Here is a 14,438-nt window from a genome sequence, read left to right as displayed (position 1 = left end):
CAACATACTAATCCACATATCTAGATGTAAATCATTGCAGCTCTCATCTAATAGTTTCTTGGTGATTTCTGGAGATATACAATAGTTGCAATTTCACAATTATACGAAAAGAGATTCGTCTCTTTGAATACAAAACATGTTCAGGATTTGATGGTGCACGTATTCTAATCCAGAAATCAATATGCATTATCTAAGCCCTGTTTAACATATCTTTGAACAGAAAAGTTTTTCTCGCTATTAAGATAAGAGAATGCAACATAGTTTCGCCGGATTGGGAAATCGAATGAGCAGCTTTAACGCACGCGGAATTGGAAAGAAGGATCCTTTGTGTATTCCAACTAGTTAAGCGAAAAAGTGGAAATTGCTAAGAAGTAATAAACATCGTAATCAAGATATAGCAATTAACTTGAGTGCCTCAGTTATCTGTTTTTTTTTTTTTTTTAAGGGAGGTTTTACCCTATTTGATTCATTTTGCAGCTGGCTAAATCTACAAAGGCTAATTTTCAGATTAAACGCCAACGTGTTACCAGTTAGCCTTTGTATTAGCTGGAGATACACGACTTCGCCATTAGGCAATAAAGAAATCAGCATCGAACCGGCTATTTGCCGTTACCCCATTCTGCAGCGATTCGAAAATACATATATAGTATTCCTAATGGCCTCATTGTTTCAAGTTAATGCATCTCTAAGTTGGATTAAACTCAGCCAAATCTTCAGCTGCTTCCGCGATTATTGATGTTTAATCAGTGAAATATCACCGAAGTCGTAAACTCGAAGTTCGCAAGCCGAAGTCTTTCACAGCGCTCATTTACCCTCACAGAAACTATATAGCACAATAAATATCCCCCATCTGGAATAAAATGGTAAAGGATTCCCAGATACAGTGCCTGGTAAGAGTGGAGGGAATGTTGTTTTTCGGATTACATAAGTAAAGTAAAGCCAGCAGTCTTGGCAGGGATCCTCAAGTATTCAATTATGATATTGCAAACATGTGAATCTTTTCTCAACAACAAAAGCTTTATGGAGATGTTGATGAAAAATGAAATAAAATAAAATAATTTTCATACATTTAATTATTTGATTTCTCTACAAGCGTACGGAAAAATGGTTTTATCGCTGGCATTGGCAAATTAAAGGTGGCACTTTACCACACGCCTGAAGTAAAAATGTATTTTGCACGCTAAACAAGGTAGCATTGGCCAGTATAAAAAATCCCTGTAGATAAAATCAGTTGTATTGATTTATGCGTGTAAATGCTTCATCGCATGCTATTATTTTATTGAACTGCTTCCAAAGTTAATACATATACAACCGTAAGGAAAGTATTTCTTCCATTTTGTTACTACTGTGTGCTGTTTGATGCATATTTTACTCAATGGATTTGTAGGCGATTCCGGTTAGGTAAAAGGAAATAGATTTCATTTTATCTGATTGATCAGTACAAATCAAACCTTTGAAATATGAAAACTCATATTTTTGTCGACGGCCGCATCTGCAATACGAAACTGACCAACGTCAGCTCGCAAATTTATTTATAAATTGATTAGATGTAAGTGGATCAATAGAAATTAAATTCGAGATTTTAATGTCTACTCTTCAACTATGGTAAATATTCGAATATTTTGGGATATTGAATATGTTTTTTACTGCAATTAATATAGTTTTAAATATAGAGGTACTATGATGTATCTTCGAAAATTAAAAAAATAGTCTAATTTAACATTAAAACCAAAATAATGTGGAAAAAACCGATTTCGTTAAGAATTCCCATTTGATTTGTCTTGTCCTCCAAAAATAACACGGGGTTCTTTTCTTTTATCTTCTTGCTCAATGGCAACCTTCTATTTGGTAAATACTATTTCTTATTTTAAATTGTTTTTCTTACCCGGACAAGGGTACTAAAGCAATTTTCCAATTGTCCAGCTTCTTACTTTAGCTGCAATTTATTTCCAGTTTATAAATTACTACATTGAAAATAATTCACCAACTAATTAGAATCTTAAATGGACTTATATTAAAATAATGTCACTGTTAACAGAAATGTGTGGTGAAATGAGTGTAAAAGAAGACGTATAAGCATTTAAAATAAATCCTTTCGATACGGTATCTTCTATTATAAGTGATATTTTTATCCATACTCTATAGCTAATATTTTTCCCTACCGAAGGAAAATATTTAAAAGGAACATTTCCAAGCTGTCACTCTAGAGGTGGCTAAAAGACACACTTTATCAGGTGTCTTATTTGTGCTTATTCACGCCACCTCAAAGAGGTGTTGATATGTGTAATAATTGTTTGCATATTTTTATAATGTTGCTTTCATAAGATAAATTTTGGCGACAAAAATTATTCAAAAAAAATGTTTTGAATCACGACGAAACAGTATGACAAATATATTAAATGAAAATTTCATATCGGGGCTATTATTCGGTCGCTACGTATAAAGTTTTGTCACTTGTTCCTTAAAAGGAGCCTTTATTAATCCTTTTACGAAAAATATTTATGAACGTTAATTTCGCTGGGCCATACTTTTACTGCGCCCCTTTTGCTCTTAAGCTTTCGCAGAAAGTTCTAAATGAAGAACTTTATATATTTTTATTATATACCATGATTTACTTCTCCCTTGTCACTTTTTTATTAAAATCTATTACTTAAGGCGCTTTTGAAAATTTGAAATACGAGGGTTTACATGCAAACAACTTGTAATTTTTGCCTATCTGGTAAAAAAATAATACGAATTCATCTTTTATTAGCTCAAACATTTGTCTTAACAGTTGTTTAAAAAGTGAAGATTCTGTTCGAAAGAAGTTTAATTTCAAGTCGATGGCTTAGATATCAGGAAATGTCTGATCGTTAACTGATCCCCCGCCGATTTAATTAAAATTATTTAATTAAAACACGGTGCATCAACTTTATGATTAAAAGTTTGATCCGAAACTAGGTTCTTGCAGCAGGATTGCTGAACTTCTCAAAAGTCAAGTATTTTTAATCCTTTTCAAAACTGCTAATAGAAGTTGTGTTGTTTCTAAATAAGACAAATTGGAACTGCCGCTCTCAAAAAAATTATAAGAAGTTAAAAAACGACAGGGTCAAATCTAATATGTGAAAGACCTTCGCTTAATTTAAATTGTTCGCAGCTAACCACTTTAGAGGGTTCCTTTAAGGGCGGAAGGAACAAACCTAAATAACCCGAAGTTATTTAATCTAAAAATAGCGATCTTGGAATTACTTTCTTCGAGACGAATTAAAAAAATACCTTCAACCTTAAAATAGAATCGGGGGTGCCTTGACAAATAACACTTTTTCTTTTTATTGTTATTCGAAGTATTGCCTTAAATTCCCTTTGGAACCGTTTCCTATACACATTTGGATATCGAGAAACTCGATTACAATCCAGCTACTGTATTGGAAGGATACCCGTTTAGGAAGCTTATGCGGAAGTATTTTATTATTCTTATGATTTTTCTCATGAGACTAGTAGGTAGGAAATAACCACTTTACTAAATTGATAAACTTAAATTAAAAAATTTTAATATTTTAAATCTTTACATGCTTGTTCTTACGTCTTAGTTTAGCGTTAGTACTAAGAAATTGGCGGATAATTCAGAAATCACGTAAAATATGGGGTGCACAATAACAAAATTTGGAAATTCCTAACCTTTATCAATCTATAATATATCGTGTAATCATGGTAAAGTGCTCAATCGCGTGAGAGCGATATGACCGATCCCACCGTGTTTTATAGTCCGTTGATTTACAACCAATAGTTAACTTAACAAAAAATCAACATCAGTTCAATGTGTACATTAAAATAACGTAACATTTCAAATTTTGCTTGATGATATCTAAAAGTGGGTCACAACCGTTAAAATGTCTACTGCTCCGATGGGATATCTAGCCTTTAAATAGTGATACTCTAGTTTCTTTCATTTTTTATAATTTAAGCATTGAAAGCTTGTTTTAGATTTAGAAGAAATTTATACCTAAAGGATATCTTCGAGGAAATCTTTTACGAAAAATATTGCTAATATTTCATATATTTGTTACATGCTGTAACATTATTATCTGTTTACCTTTTGCAGATGTTAAGCTTTTATCCTGATATTTGACCTCTGCGAATTGTACCAAGTACGTTACTTTTAGACATTCGTTCGATGGTTATTTTGTAAAAAAAAATAAAGGAAGATGGGGTAGTATGATGACACATTGTTTAGGATAATAAAAAATGCTTTTTCTTTATCTCTTTTTATTATTGATTTTTGGGCACTATTTAAAAACATGCTATAATAAAATGATGATGGTGTGAAATGTCTTTTACAAGGAAGAGTTTCTTTGGAGCATTCTTTTCTATAGTCATATATGTATCTAATCTGTGATGCATCAAACGACCCTCACTTCCATTTAAATTTGTTTTTTAAAATAACAAGAGGTTCAAAAAAGACAGGGGAAGAAAAAGAATTGAGACGAGCGCTGTATAGCAGGTATTTTTCCAATTGTGTTCCTATGTTTACATTCGATGCTTGTAAAAACACGTTGTTTTTACCATAGATTTTTTTTTGTCTTCATATGTAAGTAAAAACAAAATATTTTCATATTTTTCTGTAAATTTGTGATTGTTTTACCAATAACGTTAATCAAATATTTCCATAATTTTTAATCACTAAAGTCTTCGTTATTACTTTTCACCAGTTTAGCAGAGTTATTAAATGATGTAATAGTATTTATATATGTACATTTATTTGTATATGGTCCTGTAAATATTTTGATTAGTTACAAAGAAAAGATTTTTAGTTGTTATATTTTCACCCCATACCGAAGTTTAGTACCAAAAAAACCTTTCCACATAATAAAGCATGAGATTTCACACTCGTACAATTTAATAATTATTTTGTGAGAGAGAGGCGTAATTTCCTCCAGCTTTTTCTATGGTTGGTGGTAAAGTTGAAAAATAAAAGTTGGAATGACTTCTGAAATGTAAGCATAAAGAACTTCCTTTCGACTAATTTCTGGTGAATGACAGGCCTAATTTTTATTTACGCTCGTTTGATTTAAAGGGAAAGTTCGAGGGCATTTATTTTTTCTTATGCAACGTCCAGATACATGTTTTTTTTTGCTCTTTTTATTCAAGAAATTTATTATTCAGGCAGACTATTTGGAGAATAATAATTCACTGAATAAATGAATGTTTCATTTTGGAGGACTTAATGTTGTTTCGCCTTGTCAGAACAAGTTTCCCTTTAATCTGCTTAGCCTTTTCAAAGTAAAAATTGATTAGTCTCTAAGCGTTTTAATTAATATCGTGCCTTTGCAACATTGATGTCCTTTAGTAGAGATTCTTACACACTTTATTACCAACAAGCACTAAATTCGTCAGGAATGTTTGCAAAGAAGGATAGCTCAAAGCAAGTGACTTCGCATCTTGAAACTTTTAACTTATAAAAAGGAAATTTAGCCTTTCTCGGTTTGAGAAAGCGTGGGTGCAACTAAAATTTCATTTACAATACTGACAAGTACACTGTTAACCCTGAAACATTTTAGTAAAACGCGAAATCTTGCTGTAAAATAGTGACACGTGTAATAAGCCAAGTTCAAGACTCAAGTTACTATTGTGTAAGAAGGGTACATAATTAAGTTAGAATAACTTTGTAGTTCTATTTTAGAGAAGGTTACCGCCCTCCTCTCCACTTAAAGAAAGTAGATGGAAAAATCAGAGATAATTGTTTCTTAGAAATTGCACGTGGCAAAGAGTTTTCTCACCATCAACAACTTTTCATATTCCTCTTCAATTTCTGTGCCATTGTAGTAGCGATGCTGAGCATTGGTGTCTGGAAAGTAGAACCCACGTTTACATATGCACTTGTAGCTCCCTCTTCGAAATCCCAAGCCTTTGACGAAAACGCACTGAAAATAAAAAAATTCTAATTTAAATAATATCCATATTTCTGAATCATATTAAGACGTCGACGATTGGCCCCGATATTTGAGATATTTGAATCAGATTTGCCTCTATCCGTAATAAATCTCGCGTTCCCCATATCAATATAGAACTTCGATTCAAATTTATCGCTCCAAACATATTTTCATTTCCTGGCTACGACATTGCTTTCGTAGCCTAGAGATCACTGTGACTGCACTACTTTAGAATGCCCTTACTTGAATTCCCAGATCTAAGGGCTCGTTAATCATCGAAACAGACGCAAAGAAACTCTTAATTACCATAATGACGCAGTTTAGCATACTGAACATTTAACGATGACATGTGTGATGCGGTTTTCCGTTGAACTGTTGGAGTAAGTCTTCCAAGCCACAAGCATGCATTATAAATTAATTGCGAGCTGGTCTTTAGGGCTCTAGTTCCGAATTGGGTACAATAATGAATGGAACTTTAGAAAGTGTCGCAAACTGCTTTATGGAATTGTGGTTATGATGCGCGATATTTATCTCATTTTCTTGACCTATATAAGACTTTGAATGCAATCTTTGATTCGAATGAAATCACGTTACATATTGGTTATACAGTGCAGCTACTGGAAATTTAAATATCAGAATACCCAATCTCGGTTTCGTAGGGACCGTTTTACTGTATGTCTTTTACTCGGTCTGATATACATGCATCGAAATAGGAAGTTTCCAGCCATTTTGTCTTATAACGATAGTTTATGACTCAGCTCGCTACAGTAAACCATAAACCACTTTTACAGCACGCGACATTATTTTTAAACGGACTGTTCACACTTTTCTATACCGCCGCAATATGCCGCTAATATCAATTTACCAATATTGATACTGAAACTCGTTTTTCTTGACCTTGAAGAGTTTTTCATAGAATAAAATTATGTAAAACTACCGTCAGCATAGTCCTCGTGGTACTCATTTTGCTTGTCAAAATCTGCATTCATAAAGCGGTCAAATATGACCCAGCCTTAATTTAATGGAACAGTAAAATGTGGATGTGAAGTTTTCAGAGACCACGGACAGTTTTATGTACTTAGACGAGTACGTCATGTTTTTCCATTGTGTATGTGGATAGAGGATTTTTAAAAATTTAGGTTCAAATAACGGAGAAAATCCTCATTTGTAATTATTATAAAGTTGCGCATCTTTTATATGCGTGATTTGACCTGACAATAACTGTTAGAATATTAAATGTAAAATTTGTTGATTAGTGTCAATATCATTTAAAACTCAAATATTTTTTGGCTTACTGGAGAGATGGATATGGCTACATTTACGTACTTAATGAAAGTCTTCAGAATTATACATGGTTGGTCATTGGTGAGTCGAAGTGCGATACCTCAGTAAACACGAGTTTCAGAAGGTAATATTTCATATAAAAGTTCTTGAACATTAAGAGAAACGTATTTTTAAATAACATTCAGATGCGCTGGATCCGTCATGAAAGTGTGGTAGCGCCCAGTTAAGTTTTTTTTTTAAAGGAATCTTCTAGTGTTTTTACCATTTTCGGATTTATCATCAAATTTTCAGCTCAGTTTATGTAAAGGGTCATACGTCAAAAATATACCGTTTTCGGGTTAATCGGGACAATTGGCTAATTTCGAAAGCTGCAAACTTTCACGAAAATTCGTGGTGTATCCTAACCGTGGCGAATATCGGAATTGGTGTTGTGGGGTTCTAAGAAGACCTGAAAATCTGTCTTGACGGAGCTTAGTAAAAAAAAAACATTTCCATAATCACCGAAGTAGGCTTCCGAAGTTACATAACTTCAAACCCCAATGACTTGCTTGTTTCAAGTGGAATGCCCCAATTTTCTCGGCTGCGTCGTTTTCGGAATTCAACAGCCAACAACAATTGTTCTCATTAAAAATTTCTGATATAGTATCCTTTACATAAACTGTCCTAAAATTAAACGAGAAATTTGAAAATGGCAAAAATATTGGGAAGTTGCATAAAAAAAAACATTATTTGGTACCATCACACTTTTGAAAATAATTTTAAAATACATACCTCCTAATAACCAAGAATTTTTATATGAACCATTTCCTTCTGAAACTCTTCGCACTTTAACGTACGAATTAGTAACCCTGTACATTTAAAGTTTAACTATAACAATATCATGAATATGTATCATTTCAATTGCTAGCATTGCCAGTTGCGATTTTAGGAATGCTCTAAAATGACAATGTATTTCTTCAGAACCTCAATTCTTGAGTCAGCAGTGATTCACTATGATAATTATGATAATAATCATGTTGTCACCAGTAGCAGTAATAGCAACAATATTCCACCTCCCATTATTGAGAATTTTCGCTGTTATTTACCGTATGAATTAAACAATGGCAAAGCTACGAGACCTCCAGCCACAGCTTTATTAAAACCAGCAAGCCTTCACGGCTACACATAAAATAGTTTCTTGATTTTGTGCAAGTCCAAGTTGATTTTAACCATCAGCTTGCGGTTTGCTTTTACGACAAACAATAACATTTTCTCCTGTCGAAGTCAGAACCATGTGTTGGGAGCCGTTCTACAAAAATCATTAGTTTAAAAGCACCGACTGTTCTGGACAAAAATCGCCGACGAGCACTGGTTTGAACTATTTGATAGAAACGATAAGAATAAGTGGTGTGGGGTGGTTTGCGGTAGCCCCGGTTTTAGATCGGAAGTTGGATAATGCCGGACAAAAAGCTGACATAAGATGGTTCAAAGCTGGATAAGGCTTGGCAAAGTAAATTCTCTCAAACGTTCAGTATAGTTGACCTTAACTTTGACATCAGATGTTTATTCAGCGGGCTTCTGCATTGAAAATAGATTTTAGGTCTGCGATCACTGGAACTGAATTCCAACATACAAGTTCGAACTTTGCGCGTGTAATGACACGTGTCGGCTTTCTATTATTAGCTAAATCAGGAAGGTATTGCGCGTGGGAATGCATTGGGCCATTGTAATTTTCGAGGGAACTACGAGAGTTCAATGGGTTAATTATAGTTTAATAACAATTATGGTAACATTTTGACGTAAAAAGTATTATTTCGTCGATTTTCCATCAAACAGAATTCTACAATCATGTTTCGAAATGAATTTCAACGTAATGAACAGTGATATATAGCTTCCCTCCTAAATTGCCAGGCTGCTCTGACAACTTGACAAGGAAAGTTAAAATTGTAGTTTATTAAAGTCCAACGCAACTGCAATTATCCATCTGAATTAGTTGTTGCGCCCTTTGACCGCGGTCTCAAATAAAATTAGACTTTATTCGTTAAACAAGGGGATGCTCATCATGTTCTCTTTTCAGATATGAGAAATTCTGACACATTGCGTCATCATTGATGGTCGTAATATCTACGTTCATACTTCTCAGCGGGAGTTGCCAAATATTTTTGGCAAAATAGTCGTCCACTTAACTACACCCTTCATTGTTATTAATTGCGGTTGTTGAAATGACATATAGCATGCAATTATGGACAGGATCCCATTTTGGTTAGTCGACGCACGCAATTTATAGTATAAATTTCTCCCCGGAGATGAATTACATACACTAAAAATATAGAAATATTCATTAATCGCTAAATATATTTATTGCTAGAGGTAGTTACCATTGTAGTTGCTTTTTTGCACTTCGCAGAGTCTTCGAAAATGTTTAGTTTTTTGTCACCCTCTGGTGTTGGACATTGATCAATGTCCACGTGACGCAGGTCTATGTCAATTCCACTAGTACCCCTGCAAAAGAAAACATTTAGCTTTAGATTTCCAATATTTTCATTCAATGGGGCTATCACGCTCGCATTTTCCGAGCAGTCGTAATTTGAAATCAATCTCTCTAGAACCACAGGCAACGATTCGGTTTGATGATTCGTTTTAAATCGTTTTATAACTAAACACAAATCTCAGTCGCTCTCAAAACAACAATAAGCCAAACAGTAAAGAGTCCACACAGTACTGTTTGCTCAGGTGTTCCAACGACATTATCATTAAACTAAAATTTCAGACGTAATATCCAAATTTCAAGATCTTGTCGTACAATTTCATTGCCAAAGGAGACTTAATAATGTTTGCTTTAATACACTAATCTCTGTTTGTTTTGAAGAGGTTGTATCACCTCAGGGATGATTTTCGTTGTTACGTTATAGTAATCTTGTGATTTGAACTTTAGACGAATTCCAGGTGTCCTTGGATCTACAGCTCTATAGTTCATAAATAAGAAATTTTAAAAGCTTTATCAAAAAAACATACAGATATATTTCAGAACACAAAGAAGCATTCACATATATCGCACTTTAATTTTTTATGGAAGTGTATACTTGGCATGAATTATATGTTACCTACTCGTATGTACAAAAGAGTCTGACAAATGCGTTCTTTTTATATATCGTTCTCACTAAAAAGAAATATATGTTTGACAATATATTGCTGTGAAAATTTTACTATCATAATTATTCTTTAAACTTACGTTGATGTTAGCGCTTCTATTATGACATATACAGGGTGTCCTCGAATTACGTGGCCAAAATAATACCGCAGATTGTTTGAGTGAAAATAAGTCGATTTAACTAAACTTCCCTCAGTCCAAAAGTTGATAATTATGGAGCTACAGGGTGTTAAAGTTGAAAAAAAAATCACATTTTCTTTAATATCTTTCGATTTCTTTGAGTTAATTTCACGAAATTTCATATTTGAGGGTGTTTTAGGATACGAAATTCAAATTTATTAACGATTTAGTTGTTTCTTCTAGGGGGCGCCACAAGCGACCATTAGGACACATTTAAATCTCTGTAACTTTTTCGTGCCACGGTGTATATTATTTTGGTATTTAAAAACCTTTTTCCCTACCTTTTATACTTAGAAAAGGTATACTTTATTGACGTCGCTAGAAGCAACGGTTTTGGAGAAAAACGCATAATTCTAATGCGCTGCATATTTGCGTTAGAGCTTTTAAGTAAATAACTCAGTTGGCTATGTTTTTAATTGACATTTTAACACTTGAATTTGTTTCTCAAATGTCAGTTTTTTTATTTAGCCCTCAGTTTTTCTTGTCAGTTTCGCTTCTTGTTCCTGTAAATATCCATAAGTATGGCCAATAAATTCACTTATTCTGAAATGGTGGATATGCTGTTAGTTTATGAACTTTGCCGTTGTAATAGTCAAAAAAGTGTACGAGTTTACAAGGAAAAATATCCTTTCCGTAGAATTCCAAATCGGAAAACTTTTGTTAATATTGAAAGGCGTCTAATTTTCAGGTAATTTGCATGCATCATCAGGCTTAGATGCATTTTTCTCCAAAACCGTTGCTTCTAGCGACGTTAATAAAGTATACCTTTTCTAAGTATAAAAGGTAGGGAAAAAGGTTTTTAAATACCAAAATAATATATACCGTGGCACGAAAAAGTTACAGAGATTTAAATGTGTCCTAATGGTCGCTTGTGGCGCCCCCTAGAAGAAACAACTAAATCGTTAATAAATTTGAATTTCGTATCATAAAACACCCTCAAATATGAAATTTCATGAAATTAACTCAAAGAAATCGAAAGATATTAAAGAAAATGTGATTTTTTTTTCAACTTTAACACCCTGTAGCTCCATAATTATCAACTTTTGGACTGAGGGTAGTTTAGTTAAATCGACTTATTTTCACTCAAACAATCTGCGGTATTATTTTGGCCACGTAATTCGAGGACACCCTGTATAGTAAAATTGGAAATCGCTGCATTATACTACGATTCTGTTTATCTCTGATGTCGGTATGTATTTTAATGATGGTATGATTTCTACTGGTTGTCATTCTTTGAGGTCTATGAAGCGTCGTACTAAATCTCAAAGTGTCCGTTCCTGCAGGTAAAATATAAGTTTGAGGGAAGTTACGGTAAAAACCCATCCCAAAAACATTCCCTAACCACTAATCATTCAACAGATCTACAAAAGGTTCACTATAATACAATTTGAGATAAATTATAAAACGATTTGAGAGAACAATTGAGTATAATCCATGGCCGAGCGCAACGAGCAAAGTCACAAACATAAAAGAAGAACCGTATCGAAAGCTCCGGAATATCCCAAAAAGTTTTTTTAGTAAATTTATTCCTTTTAAACATTTTTTATTTTCAAAAAAAGAGAAATATCAACATTTAGTATTTTTATACGTTGATAGCCGATATTTTCAGTATTTATTAATAACTCCACCGGCAATAGAAGCAGACAAATATAAGCAAAGTGATAAATATAAACTAATCTTTCTTGGATTGCAGGATACAATTTCGTGGGTTATTTGATATTGCAGTGAACGTTCAATAGTTGATCAAATTGCAGCTCTATTAATTACTCAAATTTGGATATAATTAATATTAAGTAATAAAGAGTAATTATTTATTAGTTATTTACGTCCTGTTTATTGGCTAACCTCTATATTTCAAGCGCACGATAAATACTTGTCGACATATGCCTACCAATTTATTAATTGATATGGGTGCATTTGCAAACGTTGAAATCGGTTCATGTTGGTGTTTTAGGATTCAATTAACGCCGAATATTATACTCATGGCAACGACATGGACTATTATATAATTTTATTTATAAACATACGTTTTCCATTATTATTGCCGCTTAACGAATGAATGGAGAAAACTTCTCAGCCAACTTCTTACGTGATTGATAATATTTGTCGATAAAAGACGTAATTAGAACATGCCACGAACGGCGGATGCTTAGTTTTAATTAAGGAAACTCACTTAATGAGTTGAATCACTTTTAAAAGGAGCCAATTGTTCGGAAAGTCCTCCGTGGCGCATGCAATAATTTAAATCGCTTGAGCTGCACTGCAAGTCCCTAACGCATTTCAGAACTGACATAGCAGAATTCCTTATTTAATTTAAACCGGCGAACATCTTGCTAAACTATTTTGCCAGTTTCATATCTCCAGTTGTATTATTGTGTTGCTAGCCAGATCAGCGGTGCTTGATGCACTAAATAAGAGACATGATGGAACTGGAATTGCTGTAGTTACACAATTTGGAAAGAGAGAAATGCACTCCCAAGTTTTTACCGTCGTATTGTTGTGCTCCTGTTTATGTTACGAGTAAACTTAATTGATCCATAAAAATTCACCTCGTCTCAAAAAGAATTTGGCTTTTACCGCTAAAGGGAGCGCAAACTAATAAAGCTGAACCGAAAAATTTCTTCTGTGATAATATTAAAAATGATCAGCCTAAAGTGGGTTATACGTTCTGAAATGCTTAGCCATGAAAATTTGAAAAGGATAAGTAAAGAGTCTCCGACTGGATCAAAATTGACCTACTTAGAAGAAAAAAGATGGCAAAAGTTCAGATTTCTTGCTACTCATTTAATAAGCTTTTACACCGTTTAGAACATTGGGAATAGGATTCCGAAGAGAGGAGATTGAAAAGTAGATTATTGGAGATTTAAACGATCAGGGTTATTCAATGCAGTAATTATCAATTTTTTTTTGTCATGTAAATTCTCATCATATTAAGGGTATGAATGACATCCGAGGTCACCTTTGTATTCTCATTTTAAATTTTGTAGTCAATACGACTTATTTAAATATTATTTTGGTTAGCGTTTTGAAATATTTATTAATTCTGTATTGTTAATTAAATTAAATTAAATTAAATATACAAAATTAGTATACACCGACAAAATTCGAATAATTGAATACCAATGTAGACAAAATAATGCAATATTATAAATGTTGAAAAATTCTTAACCTGTATTTGTCTATTATACGCATTCCGAAATTAAAATGTTAATTCGGCTAAAAATCAAAATCATATATATTTTTTAAGAAACGCTCATGCATTTCAATTTATTTTATAAAAGAATTACTCTTTTGAAAAACTTAATATCAGCTTTTAATAAATAAAAAATAAATGCCAGAATTTAACATGTAAGTTGAAAATTTGTACTTACACCCTTTTTTAGAAGCTATATAACCATAATTCACAATTTATTGCCTACATCTATAGGGCGGTATTTCTGCAGGAGCCAAAATCTCTTTCAACACTACATATTTTTGATACACCTCACTGAACGTATGTTTTCCAAAATTTAATCAATGTTTAATTCAGAAACTATTATTTCCGCATCTCTTATCGATATTCATTTATTTGAAAAGAATCTAAAATTGAACATTACTTTTCTATAAAAAAAAATGCACGTGCCTTGCGTTTGTTACCGTTTAGATTTATATACATATTAAATTATGGTAGAAATGTAAGGAAACAGAGAAACATTTTTACCGTAATTTATTAGGTATTTGAAAATCCAAATGGAAACATACGAAGCGTATGCACTTCTTATGGGAAATCCACGAGTATTCTTAGATACTTTTGCAACTAACTGTAGAATGGTGGCAAATAAGAAAATAATACACGAAGACTTTTAAAATTTTAAACTGAACAGAGATTTCAAACTACGGAAAACAGACGCTCAGTAGCATGAACCAGTAGTGGAGTATTTTGTGTATAAAATATT

General features: G+C 33.0%; 1 protein-coding gene across 1 annotated transcript in view; it reads right to left on the bottom strand.

Moving 5' to 3' along the window:
* The window catches only part of LOC136350635 (metabotropic glycine receptor), a 130,268-nt gene that overhangs the window by 61,414 nt on the left and 54,416 nt on the right, over positions 1-14,438 (bottom strand). The window contains exons 3-4 of the mRNA XM_066302564.1: positions 9,551-9,674; positions 5,757-5,900 (exon numbers count right to left, since the gene is read on the bottom strand). Coding sequence (XP_066158661.1) covers positions 5,757-5,900; positions 9,551-9,674 — 268 coding nt within the window. The remainder of the gene's footprint in view (positions 1-5,756; positions 5,901-9,550; positions 9,675-14,438) is intronic.

Source organism: Euwallacea fornicatus, chromosome 3 (genome assembly GCF_040115645.1).
Source record: "Euwallacea fornicatus isolate EFF26 chromosome 3, ASM4011564v1, whole genome shotgun sequence".
Lineage (NCBI taxonomy): Eukaryota > Metazoa > Arthropoda > Insecta > Coleoptera > Curculionidae > Euwallacea > Euwallacea fornicatus.
Note: the sequence above shows the minus strand (reverse complement) of the source record. Positions and strands in the feature narration are given on the sequence as shown.